The 20186-nt window shown below is 31.0% G+C and overlaps 1 protein-coding gene across 1 annotated transcript in view; it reads left to right on the plus strand.

The window, feature by feature from the left end:
- Nucleotides 1-1285: 1285 nt before the first annotated feature.
- Nucleotides 1286-20186, plus strand: part of LOC130446501 (uncharacterized) — a 197014-nt gene continuing 178113 nt past the window's right edge. Inside the window, exon 1 of the mRNA XM_056782801.1 lies at nucleotides 1286-1668. Within this exon, the coding sequence (XP_056638779.1) occupies nucleotides 1643-1668 (26 nt within the window). The 5' untranslated portion in view covers nucleotides 1286-1642. The remainder of the gene's footprint in view (nucleotides 1669-20186) is intronic.

Raw genomic sequence — 20186 nt, forward strand, 5'->3', positions numbered from 1 at the left:
TTATATATGTTGAGGATTTAATACCGATAACAAAAATTGACCGTGAAGCCCCTTTTTAGACGCCCTCATCTTTGTTGGAAGAATTTCTTATTTACTTCACATTTCGAATTTATTTTTGATATTCATGAGAAAAATAATGTTCAATAGAATATTTTCTTATATGGTTTATGTAATTTGGGGATGAGGACCACCCTACATTATGGGAAGTTTTAAAATCACAGAATTCTCGATATCAAGATAACAAAAAAGTTTTGATTTTGTCTTTATACATATGCAACTAATTTTTTGGAAACATCGTTTCAAATTCTACGATCCTTAATTAATATAAAAATTTTCATGTACCTGTAATCACCAATGAAAGTACTAATTCGAAAAACGAAGGTATGTCGTAAAACATTAAAAGTATATATTACCAAAAGGAAATTACTATTATTTGCTGCCCATAACCTCTACTTATATAGCCATTTAATAATATTGAGTTATTGTGAATTGTAATAATTAAATCTATGCCATGTTTTATTGTATGAAGTATATCTATTATCACTAATTATTCGAAACTTTCTTAGAAATATTATTAAAAATTTATATTGCTCTTTGAAAACACTATTTTATTCAATATGGAAATTATATAACAAAATATGTAATATTTAATTACTTATTATTTAATAAATCAAAACTTTTACATCTTCTCAGTTCATTGACCCCTTTCGAATTCCTTGGGAATGTCTAGACTTGTTTTTGACTTGCGCACTTTAAATGTGACGTCACAAGCTTTAAACAATGCATTTAATTATTTAGATAATGAAACTTTGACAGTATTACAAATTCGGGCAGACATATTTGATGCTAAATTTTCTATTCGTAAAATTTCGTGCAATTTTGTTTTCGATGGTGAAGTGAAAACTATTTTCTTATTGATATAGGTAAGATATTATTCTCTTTATGTAAAAATTGACGAGATTTGTCCAATTAAAGTTTCCAGGAAAATGAACGATTTCAGTGTATTACATTTTATGGAATGCTAATGTTATATTATTATTTTATTAATATTTTCAAAGTAATTAAAATTAAGCATATTCTTCAGATAATTTGAAATTGTTTGAATCATTAATTTACTTATAAACATTAAACAAACGATAATCTAAAATATAGCATCAAATAGTTCGTTGACCCTTGTCTGTCTAGACAGCATGTCGGCCAACTTTGTATGTCGACGCAATTATTGTTCACGTCAAATCTTTTCAACTGTAATGTGTTTTTTCATATAAAAATATATATAGATATTAATATTAAAATACCTTATTTCGATTGTAGTACAAAATAGTTATTATTAGATAAATAAAATACAGAGATACCGGATTTGTTCGATAACGACAAAAAAAACTTTCGATTTCTAGTTTTAAAAATGTGACTAATGTTGAAAATTTTTATTAGAAACATTGGAAATTCTCAGTATATCGATAGAAAATAGCTTTTATTTGAAAATTTTCGTGAAACGGATTGAAAATAAACATTAAAAATTATTTGTTTTTCTTTGATGTTTGTGGACGTGCGTGTTAACAATAATCCGATAAAGAATTTTCCGTGTTTTAATGCAATATTGTGAAAATTATGGATAAACGGAAAATTCTTAACTACCAAGATGGTGATTTCCTCATTTGTGAACTGGTGAGTGATTTTTTGTCTTATTCATTTGATTTTAAATTTACTACCTAAAATATTTCTTGTCATTTGGTCTCAGATTATGGAGTGAAAACTATTTTCTTTTATATATCGGTTATATGCCGCCATTCTTTTGGAACTTTGAATTTTCAAGTGCATTAAACTGGGGATCTTTTAATAAAACAAACTTAATCTAATCGTTTTTCACATATTTTTTTTTGATTGATAGATACTCAATACATAATTAGCTAAAGGGTTGTTACTAAACTAATAATTGAGTTTTCTGTTTCATAGAAAACTTTCCAAGTGAAGGTTTCTAATATTTTTTTTGGTATTTGTTCCTCTTGTTCAATAAATGGTGGGTATAGGAAAGAGAAAATTATTTATTGTTTGAATTTAGTGCTTAGCTGCTTCAATATCTTTGTTTTTTCGAATAGAAAAAAATTTGAGCTAATGAAGTTGTCAAGAATGTTTTTCTGGTGACTGATTTGCATTTTGAAAACTGTTTAGTCAAAACTTTCAATATTCACTTTTCAATTATTTAATTTCTGGTGTGAGCTTCTCGGGGTACAATAATTCCTAGGTAGGTAGAAGATAGTCTTTAGGGTTGATATTTCAATATCTTTCGAGGGATTGTTATTCTATTTTTAAAATTTTATGTTTATTTTATTGTCCAAATGTAATAATTATGATTGATATTTTGATAAATTGTTGAACCTTCTCAGACCCTTTCTTTATCCTTCCAAGAATTTTATCTTCAAAAACCAACCACCCTTTTTTGTTTATTTAAGCAAACTTATATACCTCTTCTCCATGTTTCCTTTTATAATTCATATTCTAAATGTAATATCCAAAATTTAGGACTTGATAAAGGCTTTATTTATTACTGGGTAGAAAATGAAACAGAAATTTTGAAACTTGAAATAAATTCTACACTGTATCATCGAATAACATCCATTGAAGCCCATTGAGGTCAACTGTCACTTTGTAATAATTGAAAATTTTGAAAGTCTATCTTCCTAATTTGAAGTCGAATTTCAACATTTCTCATATATTTGAGTGAGTTTGCATCTAACTTTGTCAGATATCATCGAATAACATCGATTGAAGCCCATTGAGGTCAACTGTCACTTTGTAATAATTGAAAATTTTCAAAGTCTATCTTCCTAATTTGAAGTCGAATTTCAACATTTCTCATATATTTGAGTGAGTTTGCATCTAACTTTGTCAGATATCATCGAATAACATCCATTGAAGCCCATTGAGGTCAACTGTCACTTTGTAATAATTGAAAATTTTCAAAGTCTATCTTCCTAATTTGAAGTCGAATTTCAACATTTCTCATATATTTGAGTCAGTTTGCATCTAACTTTGTCATATATCATCGAATAACATCCATTGAAGCCCATTGAGGTCAACTGTCACTTTGTAATAATTGAAAATTTTCAAAGTCTATCTTCCTAATTTGAAGTCGAATTTCAACATTTCTCATATATTTGAGTGAGTTTGCATCTAACTTTGTCATATATCATCGAATAACATCCATTGAAGCCCATTGAGGTCAACTGTCACTTTGTAATAATTGAAAATTTTCAAAGTCTATCTTCCTAATTTGAAGTCGAATTTCAACATTTCTCATATATTTGAGTCAGTTTGCATCTAACTTTGTCAGATATCATCGAATAACATCGATTGAAGCCCTTTGAGGTCAACTGTCACTTTGTAATAATTGAAAATTTTCAAAGTCTATCTTCCTAATTTGAAGTCGCATTTCAACATTTCTCATATATTCGAGTGAGTTTGCATCTAAATTTGTCAGATATCATCGAATAACAAAGATTGAAGCCCATTGAGGTCAACTGTCACTTTGTAATAATTGAAAATTTTCAAAGTCTATCTTCCTAATTTGAAGTCGAATTCAAACATTTCTCATATATTTGAGTGAGTTTGCATCTAACTTTGTCATATATCATCGAATAACATCCATTGAAGCCCATTGAGGTCAACTGTCACTTTGTAATAATTGAAAATTTTCAAAGTCTATCTTCCTAATTTGAAGTCGAATTTCAACATTTCTCATATATTTGAGTCAGTTTGCATCTAACTTTGTCAGATATCATCGAATAACATCGATTGAAGCCCTTTGAGGTCAACTGTCACTTTGTAATAATTGAAAATTTTCAAAGTCTATCTTCCTAATTTGAAGTCGCATTTCAACATTTCTCATATATTCGAGTGAGTTTGCATCTAAATTTGTCAGATATCATCGAATAACAAAGATTGAAGCCCATTGAGGTCAACTGTCACTTTGTAATAATTGAAAATTTTCAAAGTCTATCTTCCTAATTTGAAGTCGAATTCAAACATTTCTCATATATTTGAGTGAGTTTGCATCTAACTTTGTCATATATCATCGAATAACATCCATTGAAGCCCATTGAGGTCAACTGTCACTTTGTAATAATTGAAAATTTTCAAAGTCTATCTTCCTAATTTGAAGTCGCATTTCAACATTTTTCATATATTTGAGTGAGTTTGCATCTAACTTTGTCAGATATCATCGAATAACATCCATTGAAGCCCATTGAGGTCAACTGTCACTTTGTAATAATTGAAAATTTTCAAAGTCTATCTTCCTAATTTGAAGTCGCATTTCAACATTTCTCATATATTCGAGTGAGTTTTCATCTAACTTTGTCAGATATCATCGAATAACATCGATTGAAGCCCTTTGAGGTCAACTGTCACTTTGTAATAATTGAAAATTTTCAAAGTCTATCTTCCTAATTTGAAATCGCATTTCAACATTTCTCATATATTCGAGTGAGTTTGCATCTAATTTTGTCAGATATCATCGAATAACATCGATTGAAGCCCTTTGAGGTCAACTGTCACTTTGTAATAATTGAAAATTTTCAAAGTCTATCTTCCTAATTTGAAGTCGAATTTCAACATTTTTCATATATTTGAGTGAGTTTGCATCTAACTTTGTCAGATATCATCGAATAACATCCATTGAAGCCCATTGAGGTCAACTGTCACTTTGTAATAATTGAAAATTTTCAAAGTCTATCTTCCTAATTTGAAGTCGAATTTCAACATTTCTCATATATTTGAGTGAGTTTGCATCTAACTTTGTCATATATCATCGAATAACATCCATTGAAGCCCATTGAGGTCAACTGTCACTTTGTAATAATTGAAAATTTTCAAAGTCTATCTTCCTAATTTGAAGTCGAATTTCAACATTTCTCATATATTTGAGTGAGTTTGCATCTAACTTTGTCATATATCATCGAATAACATCCATTGAAGCCCATTGAGGTCAACTGTCACTTTGTAATAATTGAAAATTTTCAAAGTCTATCTTCCTAATTTGAAATCGCATTTCAACATTTCTCATATATTCGAGTGAGTTTGCATCTAACTTTGTCAGATATCATCGAATAACATCCATTGAAGCCCATTGAGGTCAACTGTCACTTTGTAATAATTGAAAATTTTCAAAGTCTATCTTCCTAATTTGAAGTCGCATTTCAACATTTCTCATATATTCGAGTGAGTTTTCATCTAACTTTGTCAGATATCATCGAATAACATCGATTGAAGCCCTTTGAGGTCAACTGTCACTTTGTAATAATTGAAAATTTTCAAAGTCTATCTTCCTAATTTGAAGTCGCATTTCAACATTTCTCATATATTCGAGTGAGTTTGCATCTAACTTTGTCAGATATCATCGAATAACATCGATTGAAGCCCTTTGAGGTCAACTGTCACTTTGTAATAATTGAAAATTTTCAAAGTCTATCTTCCTAATTTGAAGTCGCATTTCAACATTTCTCATATATTCGAGTGAGTTTGCATCTAACTTTGTCATATATCATCGAATAACATCCATTGAAGCCCATTGAGGTCAACTGTCACTTTGTAATAATTGAAAATTTTCAAAGTCTATCTTCCTAATTTGAAATCGCATTTCAACATTTCTCATATATTCGAGCGAGTTTGCATCTAACTTTGTCAGATATCATCGAATAACATCCATTGAAGCCCATTGAGGTCAACTGTCACTTTGTAATAATTGAAAATTTTCAAAGTCTATCTTCCTAATTTGAAGTCGCATTTCAACATTTCTCATATATTCGAGTGAGTTTGCATCTAACTTTGTCAGATATCATCGAATAACATCGATTGAAGCCCTTTGAGGTCAACTGTCACTTTGTAATAATTGAAAATTTTCAAAGTCTATCTTCCTAATTTGAAGTCGCATTTCAACATTTCTCATATATTCGAGTGAGTTTGCATCTAACTTTGTCAGATATCATCGAATAACATCGATTGAAGCCCTTTGAGGTCAACTGTCACTTTGTAATAATTGAAAATTTTCAAAGTCTATCTTCCTAATTTGAAGTCGCATTTCAACATTTCTCATATATTCGAGTGAGTTTGCATCTAACTTTGTCATATATCATCGAATAACATCCATTGAAGCCCATTGAGGTCAACTGTCACTTTGTAATAATTGAAAATTTTCAAAGTCTATCTTCCTAATTTGAAATCGCATTTCAACATTTCTCATATATTCGAGCGAGTTTGCATCTAACTTTGTCAGATATCATCGAATAACATCCATTGAAGCCCATTGAGGTCAACTGTCACTTTGTAATAATTGAAAATTTTCAAAGTCTATCTTCCTAATTTGAAGTCGCATTTCAACATTTCTCATATATTCGAGTGAGTTTGCATCTAACTTTGTCAGATATCATCGAATAACATCGATTGAAGCCCTTTGAGGTCAACTGTCACTTTGTAATAATTGAAAATTTTCAAAGTCTATCTTCCTAATTTGAAGTCGCATTTCAACATTTCTCATATATTCGAGTGAGTTTGCATCTAACTTTGTCATATATCATCGAATAACATCCATTGAAGCCCATTGAGGTCAACTGTCACTTTGTAAAAATTGAAAATTTTCAAAGTCTATCTTCCTAATTTGAAGTCGCATTTCAACATTTCTCATATATTCGAGTGAGTTTTCATCTAACTTTGTCAGATATCATCGAATAACATCGATTGAAGCCCTTTGAGGTCAACTGTCACTTTGTAATAATTGAAAATTTTCAAAGTCTATCTTCCTAATTTGAAGTCGCATTTCAACATTTCTCATATATTCGAGTGAGTTTGCATCTAACTTTGTCAGATATCATCGAATAACATCGATGCCCTTTGAGGTCAACTGTCACTTTGTAATAATTGAAAATTTTCAAAGTCTATCTTCCTAATTTGAAGTCGCATTTCAACATTTCTCATATATTCGAGTGAGTTTGCATCTAACTTTGTCAGATATCATCGAATAACATCGATTGAAGCCCTTTGAGGTCAACTGTCACTTTGTAATAATTGAAAATTTTCAAAGTCTATCTTCCTAATTTGAAGTCGAATTTCAACATTTCTCATATATTTGAGTGAGTTTGCATCTAACTTTGTCATATATCATCGAATAACATCCATTGAAGCCCATTGAGGTCAACTGTCACTTTGTAATAATTGAAAATTTTCAAAGTCTATCTTCCTAATTTGAAGTCGAATTTCAACATTTCTCATATATTTGAGTGAGTTTGCATCTAACTTTGTCATATATCATCGAATAACATCCATTGAAGCCCATTGAGGTCAACTGTCACTTTGTAATAATTGAAAATTTTCAAAGTCTATCTTCCTAATTTGAAGTCGAATTTCAACATTTCTCATATATTTGAGTGAGTTTTCATCTAACTTTGTCAGATATCATCGAATAACATCGATTGAAGCCCTTTGAGGTCAACTGTCACTTTGTAATAATTGAAAATTTTCAAAGTCTATCTTCCTAATTTGAAGTCGCATTTCAACATTTCTCATATATTCGAGTGAGTTTGCATCTAACTTTGTCAGATATCATCGAATAACATCGATTGAAGCCCTTTGAGGTCAACTGTCACTTTGTAATAATTGAAAATTTTCAAAGTCTATCTTCCTAATTTGAAGTCGCATTTCAACATTTCTCATATATTCGAGTGAGTTTGCATCTAACTTTGTCATATATCATCGAATAACATCCATTGAAGCCCATTGAGGTCAACTGTCACTTTGTAATAATTGAAAATTTTCAAAGTCTATCTTCCTAATTTGAAATCGCATTTCAACATTTCTCATATATTCGAGTGAGTTTGCATCTAACTTTGTCAGATATCATCGAATAACATCCATTGAAGCCCATTGAGGTCAACTGTCACTTTGTAATAATTGAAAATTTTCAAAGTCTATCTTCCTAATTTGAAGTCGCATTTCAACATTTCTCATATATTCGAGTGAGTTTTCATCTAACTTTGTCAGATATCATCGAATAACATCGATTGAAGCCCTTTGAGGTCAACTGTCACTTTGTAATAATTGAAAATTTTCAAAGTCTATCTTCCTAATTTGAAGTCGCATTTCAACATTTCTCATATATTCGAGTGAGTTTGCATCTAACTTTGTCAGATATCATCGAATAACATCGATTGAAGCCCTTTGAGGTCAACTGTCACTTTGTAATAATTGAAAATTTTCAAAGTCTATCTTCCTAATTTGAAGTCGCATTTCAACATTTCTCATATATTCGAGTGAGTTTGCATCTAACTTTGTCATATATCATCGAATAACATCCATTGAAGCCCATTGAGGTCAACTGTCACTTTGTAATAATTGAAAATTTTCAAAGTCTATCTTCCTAATTTGAAGTCGATTTTCAACATTTCTCATATATTTGAGTGAGTTTGCATCTAACTTTGTCATATATCATCGAATAACATCCATTGAAGCCCATTGAGGTCAACTGTCACTTTGTAATAATTGAAAATTTTCAAAGTCTATCTTCCTAATTTGAAGTCGCATTTCAACATTTCTCATATATTCGAGTGAGTTTGCATCTAACTTTGTCAGATATCATCGAATAACATCGATTGAAGCCCTTTGAGGTCAACTGTCACTTTGTAATAATTGAAAATTTTCAAAGTCTATCTTCCTAATTTGAAGTCGCATTTCAACATTTCTCATATATTCGAGTGAGTTTGCATCTAACTTTGTCATATATCATCGAATAACATCCATTGAAGCCCATTGAGGTCAACTGTCACTTTGTAATAATTGAAAATTTTCAAAGTCTACCTTCCTAATTTGAAGTCGCATTTCAACATTTCTCATATATTTGAGTGAGTTTGCATCTAACTTTGTCAGATATCATCGAATAACATCGATGGAAGCCCTTTGAGGTCAACTGTCACTTTGTAATAATTGAAAATTTTCAAAGTCTATCTTCCTAATTTGAAGTCGCATTTCAACATTTCTCATATATTCGAGTGAGTTTGCATCTAACTTTGTCAGATATCATCGAATAACATCGATTGAAGCCCTTTGAGGTCAACTGTCACTTTGTAATAATTGAAAATTTTCAAAGTCTATCTACCTAATTTGAAATCGCATTTCAACATTTCTCATATATTCGAGTGAGTTTGCATCTAACTTTGTCAGATATCATCGAATAACATCGATTGAAGCCCTTTGAGGTCAACTGTCACTTTGTAATAATTGAAAATTTTCAAAGTCTATCTTCCTAATTTGAAGTCGAATTTCAACATTTTTCATATATTTGAGTGAGTTTGCATCTAACTTTGTCAGATATCATCGAATAACATCCATTGAAGCCCATTGAGGTCAACTGTCACTTTGTATTAATTGAAAATTTTCAAAGTCTATCTTCCTAATTTGAAGTCGAATTTCAACATTTCTCATATATTTGAGTGAGTTTGCATCTAACTTTGTCATATATCATCGAATAACATCCATTGAAGCCCATTGAGGTCAACTGTCACTTTGTAATAATTGAAAATTTTCAAAGTCTATCTTCCTAATTTGAAGTCGAATTTCAACATTTCTCATATATTTGAGTGAGTTTGCATCTAACTTTGTCATATATCATCGAATAACATCCATTGAAGCCCATTGAGGTCAACTGTCACTTTGTAATTATTCAAAATTTTCAAAGTCTATCTTCCTAATTTGAAGTCGCATTTCAACATTTCTTATATATTTGAGTGAGTTTGCATCTAACTTTGTCAGATATCATCGAATAACATCGATTGAAGCCCTTTGAGGTCAACTGTCACTTTGTAATAATTGAAAATTTTCAAAGTCTATCTTCCTAATTTGAAGTCGCATTTCAACATTTCTCATATATTCGAGTGAGTTTGCATCTAACTTTGTCAGATATCATCGAATAACATCGATTGAAGCCCTTTGAGGTCAACTGTCACTTTATAATAATTGAAAATTTTCAAAGTCTATCTTCCTAATTTGAAGTCGAATTTCAACATTTCTCATATATTTGAGTGAGTTTGCATCTAACTTTGTCATATATCATCGAATAACATCCATTGAAGCCCATTGAGGTCAACTGTCACTTTGTAATAATTGAAAATTTTCAAAGTCTATCTTCCTAATTTGAAATCGCATTTCAACATTTCTCATATATTCGAGTGAGTTTGCATCTAACTTTGTCAGATATCATCGAATAACATCGATTGAAGCCCTTTGAGGTCAACTGTCACTTTGTAATAATTGAAAATTTTCAAAGTCTATCTTCCTAATTTGAAGTCGCATTTCAACATTTCTCATATATTCGAGTGAGTTTGCATCTAACTTTGTCAGATATCATCGAATAACATCGATTGAAGCCCTTTGAGGTCAACTGTCACTTTGTAATAATTGAAAATTTTCAAAGTCTATCTACCTAATTTGAAATCGCATTTCAACATTTCTCATATATTCGAGTGAGTTTGCATCTAACTTTGTCAGATATCATCGAATAACATCGATTGAAGCCCTTTGAGGTCAACTGTCACTTTGTAATAATTGAAAATTTTCAAAGTCTATCTTCCTAATTTGAAGTCGAATTTCAACATTTTTCATATATTTGAGTGAGTTTGCATCTAACTTTGTCAGATATCATCGAATAACATCGATTGAAGCCCTTTGAGGTCAACTGTCACTTTGTAATAATTGAAAATTTTCAAAGTCTATCTTCCTAATTTGAAGTCGCATTTCAACATTTCTCATATATTCGAGTGAGTTTCCATCTAACTTTGTCAGATATCATCGAATAACATCGATTGAAGCCCTTTGAGGTCAACTGTCACTTTATAATAATTGAAAATTTTCAAAGTCTATCTTCCTAATTTGAAGTCGAATTTCAACATTTCTCATATATTTGAGTGAGTTTGCATCTAACTTTGTCATATATCATCGAATAACATCCATTGAAGCCCATTGAGGTCAACTGTCACTTTGTAATAATTGAAAATTTTCAAAGTCTATCTTCCTAATTTGAAATCGCATTTCAACATTTCTCATATATTCGAGTGAGTTTGCATCTAACTTTGTCAGATATCATCGAATAACATCGATTGAAGCCCTTTGAGGTCAACTGTCACTTTGTAATAATTGAAAATTTTCAAAGTCTATCTTCCTAATTTGAAGTCGCATTTCAACATTTCTCATATATTCGAGTGAGTTTGCATCTAACTTTGTCAGATATCATCGAATAACATCGATTGAAGCCCTTTGAGGTCAACTGTCACTTTGTAATAATTGAAAATTTTCAAAGTCTATCTACCTAATTTGAAATCGCATTTCAACATTTCTCATATATTCGAGTGAGTTTGCATCTAACTTTGTCAGATATCATCGAATAACATCGATTGAAGCCCTTTGAGGTCAACTGTCACTTTGTAATAATTGAAAATTTTCAAAGTCTATCTTCCTAATTTGAAGTCGAATTTCAACATTTTTCATATATTTGAGTGAGTTTGCATCTAACTTTGTCAGATATCATCGAATAACATCCATTGAAGCCCATTGAGGTCAACTGTCACTTTGTATTAATTGAAAATTTTCAAAGTCTATCTTCCTAATTTGAAGTCGAATTTCAACATTTCTCATATATTTGAGTGAGTTTGCATCTAACTTTGTCATATATCATCGAATAACATCCATTGAAGCCCATTGAGGTCAACTGTCACTTTGTAATAATTGAAAATTTTCAAAGTCTATCTTCCTAATTTGAAGTCGAATTTCAACATTTCTCATATATTTGAGTGAGTTTGCATCTAACTTTGTCATATATCATCGAATAACATCCATTGAAGCCCATTGAGGTCAACTGTCACTTTGTAATAATTCAAAATTTTCAAAGTCTATCTTCCTAATTTGAAGTCGCATTTCAACATTTCTTATATATTTGAGTGAGTTTGCATCTAACTTTGTCAGATATCATCGAATAACATCGATTGAAGCCCTTTGAGGTCAACTGTCACTTTGTAATAATTGAAAATTTTCAAAGTCTATCTTCCTAATTTGAAGTCGCATTTCAACATTTCTCATATATTCGAGTGAGTTTGCATCTAACTTTGTCAGATATCATCGAATAACATCGATTGAAGCCCTTTGAGGTCAACTGTCACTTTATAATAATTGAAAATTTTCAAAGTCTATCTTCCTAATTTGAAGTCGAATTTCAACATTTCTCATATATTTGAGTGAGTTTGCATCTAACTTTGTCATATATCATCGAATAACATCCATTGAAGCCCATTGAGGTCAACTGTCACTTTGTAATAATTGAAAATTTTCAAAGTCTATCTTCCTAATTTGAAATCGCATTTCAACATTTCTCATATATTCGAGTGAGTTTGCATCTAACTTTGTCAGATATCATCGAATAACATCGATTGAAGCCCTTTGAGGTCAACTGTCACTTTGTAATAATTGAAAATTTTCAAAGTCTATCTTCCTAATTTGAAGTCGCATTTCAACATTTCTCATATATTCGAGTGAGTTTGCATCTAACTTTGTCAGATATCATCGAATAACATCGATTGAAGCCCTTTGAGGTCAACTGTCACTTTGTAATAATTGAAAATTTTCAAAGTCTATCTTCCTAATTTGAAGTCGCATTTCAACATTTCTCATATTTTCGAGTGAGTTTGCATCTAACTTTGTCATATATCATCGAATAACATCCATTGAAGCCCATTGAGGTCAACTGTCACTTTGTAATAATTGAAAATTTTCAAAGTCTATCTTCCTAATTTGAAGTCGATTTTCAACATTTCTCATATATTTGAGTGAGTTTGCATCTAACTTTGTCATATATCATCGAATAACATCCATTGAAGCCCATTGAGGTCAACTGTCACTTTGTAATAATTGAAAATTTTCAAAGTCTATCTTCCTAATTTGAAGTCGCATTTCAACATTTCTCATATATTCGAGTGAGTTTGCATCTAACTTTGTCATATATCATCGAATAACATCCATTGAAGCCCATTGAGGTCAACTGTCACTTTGTAATAATTGAAAATTTTCAAAGTCTACCTTCCTAATTTGAAGTCGCATTTCAACATTTCTCATATATTTGAGTGAGTTTGCATCTAACTTTGTCAGATATCATCGAATAACATCGATTGAAGCCCTTTGAGGTCAACTGTCACTTTGTAATAATTGAAAATTTTCAAAGTCTATCTTCCTAATTTGAAGTCGCATTTCAACATTTCTCATATATTCGAGTGAGTTTGCATCTAACTTTGTCAGATATCATCGAATAACATCGATTGAAGCCCTTTGAGGTCAACTGTCACTTTGTAATAATTGAAAATTTTCAAAGTCTATCTACCTAATTTGAAGTCGCATTTCAACATTTCTCATATATTCGAGTGAGTTTGCATCTAACTTTGTCAGATATCATCGAATAACATCGATTGAAGCCCTTTGAGGTCAACTGTCACTTTGGAATAATTGAAAATTTTCAAAGTCTATCTTCCTAATTTGAAGTCGAATTTCAACATTTTTCATATATTTGAGTGAGTTTGCATCTAACTTTGTCAGATATCATCGAATAACATCCATTGAAGCCCATTGAGGTCAACTGTCACTTTGTATTAATTGAAAATTTTCAAAGTCTATCTTCCTAATTTGAAGTCGAATTTCAACATTTCTCATATATTTGAGTGAGTTTGCATCTAACTTTGTCATATATCATCGAATAACATCCATTGAAGCCCATTGAGGTCAACTGTCACTTTGTAATAATTGAAAATTTTCAAAGTCTATCTTCCTAATTTGAAGGCGAATTTCAACATTTCTCATATATTTGAGTGAGTTTGCATCTAACTTTGTCATATATCATCGAATAACATCCATTGAAGCCCATTGAGGTCAACTGTCACTTTGTAATAATTGAAAATTTTCAAAGTCTATCTTCCTAATTTGAAGTCGAATTTCAACATTTCTCATATATTTGAGTCAGTTTGCATCTAACTTTGTCAGATATCATCGAATAACATCGATTGAAGCCCTTTGAGGTCAACTGTCACTTTGTAATAATTGAAAATTTTCAAAGTCTATCTTCCTAATTTGAAGTCGCATTTCAACATTTCTCATATATTCGAGTGAGTTTGCATCTAACTTTGTCAGATATCATCGAATAACATCCATTGAAGCCCATTGAGGTCAACTGTCACTTTGTAATAATTGAAAATTTTCAAAGTCTATCTTCCTAATTTGAAGTCGAATTTTCAACATTTCTCATATATTTGAGTGAGTTTGCATCTAACTTTGTCAGATATCATCGAATAACATCCATTGAAGCACATTGAGGTCAACTGTCACTTTGTAATAATTGAAAATTTTCAAAGTCTATCTTCCTAATTTGAAGTCGAATTTCAACATTTCTCATATATTTGAGTGAGTTTTCATCTAACTTTGTCAGATATCATCGAATAACATCGATTGAAGCCCTTTGAGGTCAACTGTCACTTTGTAATAATTGAAAATTTTCAAAGTCTATCTTCCTAATTTGAAGTCGAATTTCAACATTTCTCATATATTTGAGTGAGTTTGCATCTAACTTTGTCAGATATCATCGAATAACATCGATTGAAGCCCTTTGAGGTCAACTGTCACTTTGTAATAATTGAAAATTTTCAAAGTCTATCTTCCTAATTTGAAGTCGCATTTCAACATTTCTCATATATTCGAGTGAGTTTGCATCTAACTTTGTCAGATATCATCGAATAACATCGATTGAAGCCCTTTGAGGTCAACTGTCACTTTATAATAATTGAAAATTTTCAAAGTCTATCTTCCTAATTTGAAGTCGAATTTCAACATTTCTCATATATTTGAGTGAGTTTGCATCTAACTTTGTCATATATCATCGAATAACATCCATTGAAGCCCATTGAGGTCAACTGTCACTTTGTAATAATTGAAAATTTTCAAAGTCTATCTTCCTAATTTGAAATCGCATTTCAACATTTCTCATATATTCGAGTGAGTTTGCATCTAACTTTGTCAGATATCATCGAATAACATCGATTGAAGCCCTTTGAGGTCAACTGTCACTTTGTAATAATTGAAAATTTTCAAAGTCTATCTTCCTAATTTGAAGTCGCATTTCAACATTTCTCATATATTCGAGTGAGTTTGCATCTAACTTTGTCAGATATCATCGAATAACATCGATTGAAGCCCTTTGAGGTCAACTGTCACTTTGTAATAATTGAAAATTTTCAAAGTCTATCTTCCTAATTTGAAGTCGCATTTCAACATTTCTCATATTTTCGAGTGAGTTTGCATCTAACTTTGTCATATATCATCGAATAACATCCATTGAAGCCCATTGAGGTCAACTGTCACTTTGTAATAATTGAAAATTTTCAAAGTCTATCTTCCTAATTTGAAGTCGATTTTCAACATTTCTCATATATTTGAGTGAGTTTGCATCTAACTTTGTCATATATCATCGAATAACATCCATTGAAGCCCATTGAGGTCAACTGTCACTTTGTAATAATTGAAAATTTTCAAAGTCTATCTTCCTAATTTGAAGTCGCATTTCAACATTTCTCATATATTCGAGTGAGTTTGCATCTAACTTTGTCATATATCATCGAATAACATCCATTGAAGCCCATTGAGGTCAACTGTCACTTTGTAATAATTGAAAATTTTCAAAGTCTACCTTCCTAATTTGAAGTCGCATTTCAACATTTCTCATATATTTGAGTGAGTTTGCATCTAACTTTGTCAGATATCATCGAATAACATCGATTGAAGCCCTTTGAGGTCAACTGTCACTTTGTAATAATTGAAAATTTTCAAAGTCTATCTTCCTAATTTGAAGTCGCATTTCAACATTTCTCATATATTCGAGTGAGTTTGCATCTAACTTTGTCAGATATCATCGAATAACATCGATTGAAGCCCTTTGAGGTCAACTGTCACTTTGTAATAATTGAAAATTTTCAAAGTCTATCTACCTAATTTGAAGTCGCATTTCAACATTTCTCATATATTCGAGTGAGTTTGCATCTAACTTTGTCAGATATCATCGAATAACATCGATTGAAGCCCTTTGAGGTCAACTGTCACTTTGGAATAATTGAAAATTTTCAAAGTCTATCTTCCTAATTTGAAGTCGAATTTCAACATTTTTCATATATTTGAGTGAGTTTGCATCTAACTTTGTCAGATATCATCGAATAACATCCATTGAAGCCCATTGAGGTCAACTGTCACTTTGTATTAATTGAAAATTTTCAAAGTCTATCTTCCTAATTTGAAGTCGAATTTCAACATTTCTCATATATTTGAGTGAGTTTGCATCTAACTTTGTCATATATCATCGAATAACATCCATTGAAGCCCATTGAGGTCAACTGTCACTTTGTAATAATTGAAAATTTTCAAAGTCTATCTTCCTAATTTGAAGGCGAATTTCAACATTTCTCATATATTTGAGTGAGTTTGCATCTAACTTTGTCATATATCATCGAATAACATCCATTGAAGCCCATTGAGGTCAACTGTCACTTTGTAATAATTGAAAATTTTCAAAGTCTATCTTCCTAATTTGAAGTCGAATTTCAACATTTCTCATATATTTGAGTCAGTTTGCATCTAACTTTGTCAGATATCATCGAATAACATCGATTGAAGCCCTTTGAGGTCAACTGTCACTTTGTAATAATTGAAAATTTTCAAAGTCTATCTTCCTAATTTGAAGTCGCATTTCAACATTTCTCATATATTCGAGTGAGTTTGCATCTAACTTTGTCAGATATCATCGAATAACATCCATTGAAGCCCATTGAGGTCAACTGTCACTTTGTAATAATTGAAAATTTTCAAAGTCTATCTTCCTAATTTGAAGTCGAATTTTCAACATTTCTCATATATTTGAGTGAGTTTGCATCTAACTTTGTCAGATATCATCGAATAACATCCATTGAAGCCCATTGAGGTCAACTGTCACTTTGTAATAATTGAAAATTTTCAAAGTCTATCTTCCTAATTTGAAGTCGAATTTCAACATTTCTCATATATTTGAGTGAGTTTGCATCTAACTTTGTCAGATATCATCGAATAACATCGATTGAAGCCCTTTGAGGTCAACTGTCACTTTGTAATAATTGAAAATTTTCAAAGTCTATCTTCCTAATTTGAAGTCGCATTTCAACATTTCTCATATATTCGAGTGAGTTTGCATCTAACTTTGTCAGATATCATCGAATAACATCGATTGAAGCCCTTTGAGGTCAACTGTCACTTTGTAATAATTGAAAATTTTCAAAGTCTATCTTCCTAATTTGAAGTCGAATTTCAACATTTTTCATATATTTGAGTGAGTTTGCATCTAACTTTGTCAGATATCATCGAATAACATCCATTGAGGTCAACTGTCACTTTGTAATAATTGAAAATTTTCAAAGTCTATCTTCCTAATTTGAAGTCGAATTTCAACATTTCTCATATATTCGAGTGAGTTTGCATCTAACTTTGTCAGATATCATCGAATAACATCGATTGAAGCCCTTTGAGGTCAACTGTCACTTTGTAATAATTGAAAATTTTCAAAGTCTATCTTCCTAATTTGAAGTCGCATTTCAACATTTCTCATATATTCGAGTGAGTTTGCATCTAACTTTGTCAGATATCATCGAATAACATCGATTGAAGCCCTTTGAGGTCAACTGTCACTTTGTAATAATTGAAAATTTTCAAAGTCTATCTTCCTAATTTGAAGTCGCATTTCAACATTTCTCATATATTCGAGTGAGTTTGCATCTAACTTTGTCAGATATCATCGAATAACATCCATTGAAGCCCATTGAGGTCAACTGTCACTTTGTAATAATTGAAAATTTTCAAAGTCTATCTTCCTAATTTGAAGTCGAATTTCAACATTTCTCATATATTTGAGTGAGTTTTCATCTAACTTTGTCAGATATCATCGAATAACATCGATTGAAGCCCTTTGAGGTCAACTGTCACTTTGTAATAATTGAAAATTTTCAAAGTCTATCTTCCTAATTTGAAGTCGAATTTCAACATTTCTCATATATTTGAGTGAGTTTGCATCTAACTTTGTCATATATCATCGAATAACATCCATTGAAGCCCATTGAGGTCAACTGTCACTTTGTAATAATTGAAAATTTTCAAAGTCTATCTTCCTAATTTGAAGGCGAATTTCAACATTTCTCATATATTTGAGTGAGTTTGCATCTAACTTTGTCATATATCATCGAATAACATCCATTGAAGCCCATTGAAGTCAACTGTCACTTTGTAATAATTGAAAATTTTCAAAGTCTATCTTCCTAATTTGAAGTCGAATTTCAACATTTCTCATATATTTGAGTCAGTTTGCATCTAACTTTGTCAGATATCATCGAATAACATCGATTGAAGCCCTTTGAGGTCAACTGTCACTTTGTAATAATTGAAAATTTTCAAAGTCTATCTTCCTAATTTGAAGTCGCATTTCAACATTTCTCATATATTCGAGTGAGTTTGCATCTAACTTTGTCAGATATCATCGAATAACATCCATTGAAGCCCATTGAGGTCAACTGTCACTTTGTAATAATTGAAAATTTTCAAAGTCTATCTTCCTAATTTGAAGTCGAATTTTCAACATTTCTCATATATTTGAGTGAGTTTGCATCTAACTTTGTCAGATATCATCGAATAACATCCATTGAAGCACATTGAGGTCAACTGTCACTTTGTAATAATTGAAAATTTTCAAAGTCTATCTTCCTAATTTGAAGTCGAATTTCAACATTTCTCATATATTTGAGTGAGTTTGCATCTAACTTTGTCAGATATCATCGAATAACATCGATTGAAGCCCTTTGAGGTCAACTGTCACTTTGTAATAATTGAAAATTTTCAAAGTCTATCTTCCTAATTTGAAGTCGCATTTCAACATTTCTCATATATTCGAGTGAGTTTGCATCTAACTTTGTCAGATATCATCGAATAACATCGATTGAAGCCCTTTGAGGTCAACTGTCACTTTATAATAATTGAAAATTTTCAAAGTCTATCTTCCTAATTTGAAGTCGAATTTCAACATTTCTCATATATTTGAGTGAGTTTGCATCTAACTTTGTCATATATCATCGAATAACATCCATTGAAGCCCATTGAGGTCAACTGTCACTTTGTAATAATTGAAAATTTTCAAAGTCTATCTTCCTAATTTGAAATCGCATTTCAACATTTCTCATATATTCGAGTGAGTTTGCATCTAACTTTGTCAGATATCATCGAATAACATCGATTGAAGCCCTTTGAGGTCAACTGTCACTTTGTAATAATTGAAAATTTTCAAAGTCTATCTTCCTAATTTGAAGTCGCATTTCAACATTTCTCATATATTCGAGTGAGTTTGCATCTAACTTTGTCAGATATCATCGAATAACATCGATTGAAGCCCTTTGAGGTCAACTGTCACTTTGTAATAATTGAAAATTTTCAAAGTCTATCTTCCTAATTTGAAGTCGCATTTCAACATTTCTCATATTTTCGAGTGAGTTTGCATCTAACTTTGTCATATATCATCGAATAACATCCATTGAAGCCCATTGAGGTCAACTGTCACTTTGTAATAATTGAAAATTTTCAAAGTCTATCTTCCTAATTTGAAGTCGATTTTCAACATTTCTCATATATTTGAGTGAGTTTGCATCTAACTTTGTCATATATCATCGAATAACATCCATTGAAGCCCATTGAGGTCAACTGTCACTTTGTAATAATTGAAAATTTTCAAAGTCTATCTTCCTAATTTGAAGTCGCATTTCAACATTTCTCATATATTCGAGTGAGTTTGCATCTAACTTTGTCATATATCATCGAATAACATCCATTGAAGCCCATTGAGGTCAACTGTCACTTTGTAATAATTGAAAATTTTCAAAGTCTACCTTCCTAATTTGAAGTCGCATTTCAACATTTCTCATATATTTGAGTGAGTTTGCATCTAACTTTGTCAGATATCATCGAATAACATCGATTGAAGCCCTTTGAGGTCAACTGTCACTTTATAATAATTGAAAATTTTCAAAGTCTATCTTCCTAATTTGAAGTCGCATTTCAAC

The sequence above is a fragment of the Diorhabda sublineata genome, chromosome 7 (genome assembly GCF_026230105.1).
Source record: "Diorhabda sublineata isolate icDioSubl1.1 chromosome 7, icDioSubl1.1, whole genome shotgun sequence".
Lineage (NCBI taxonomy): Eukaryota > Metazoa > Arthropoda > Insecta > Coleoptera > Chrysomelidae > Diorhabda > Diorhabda sublineata.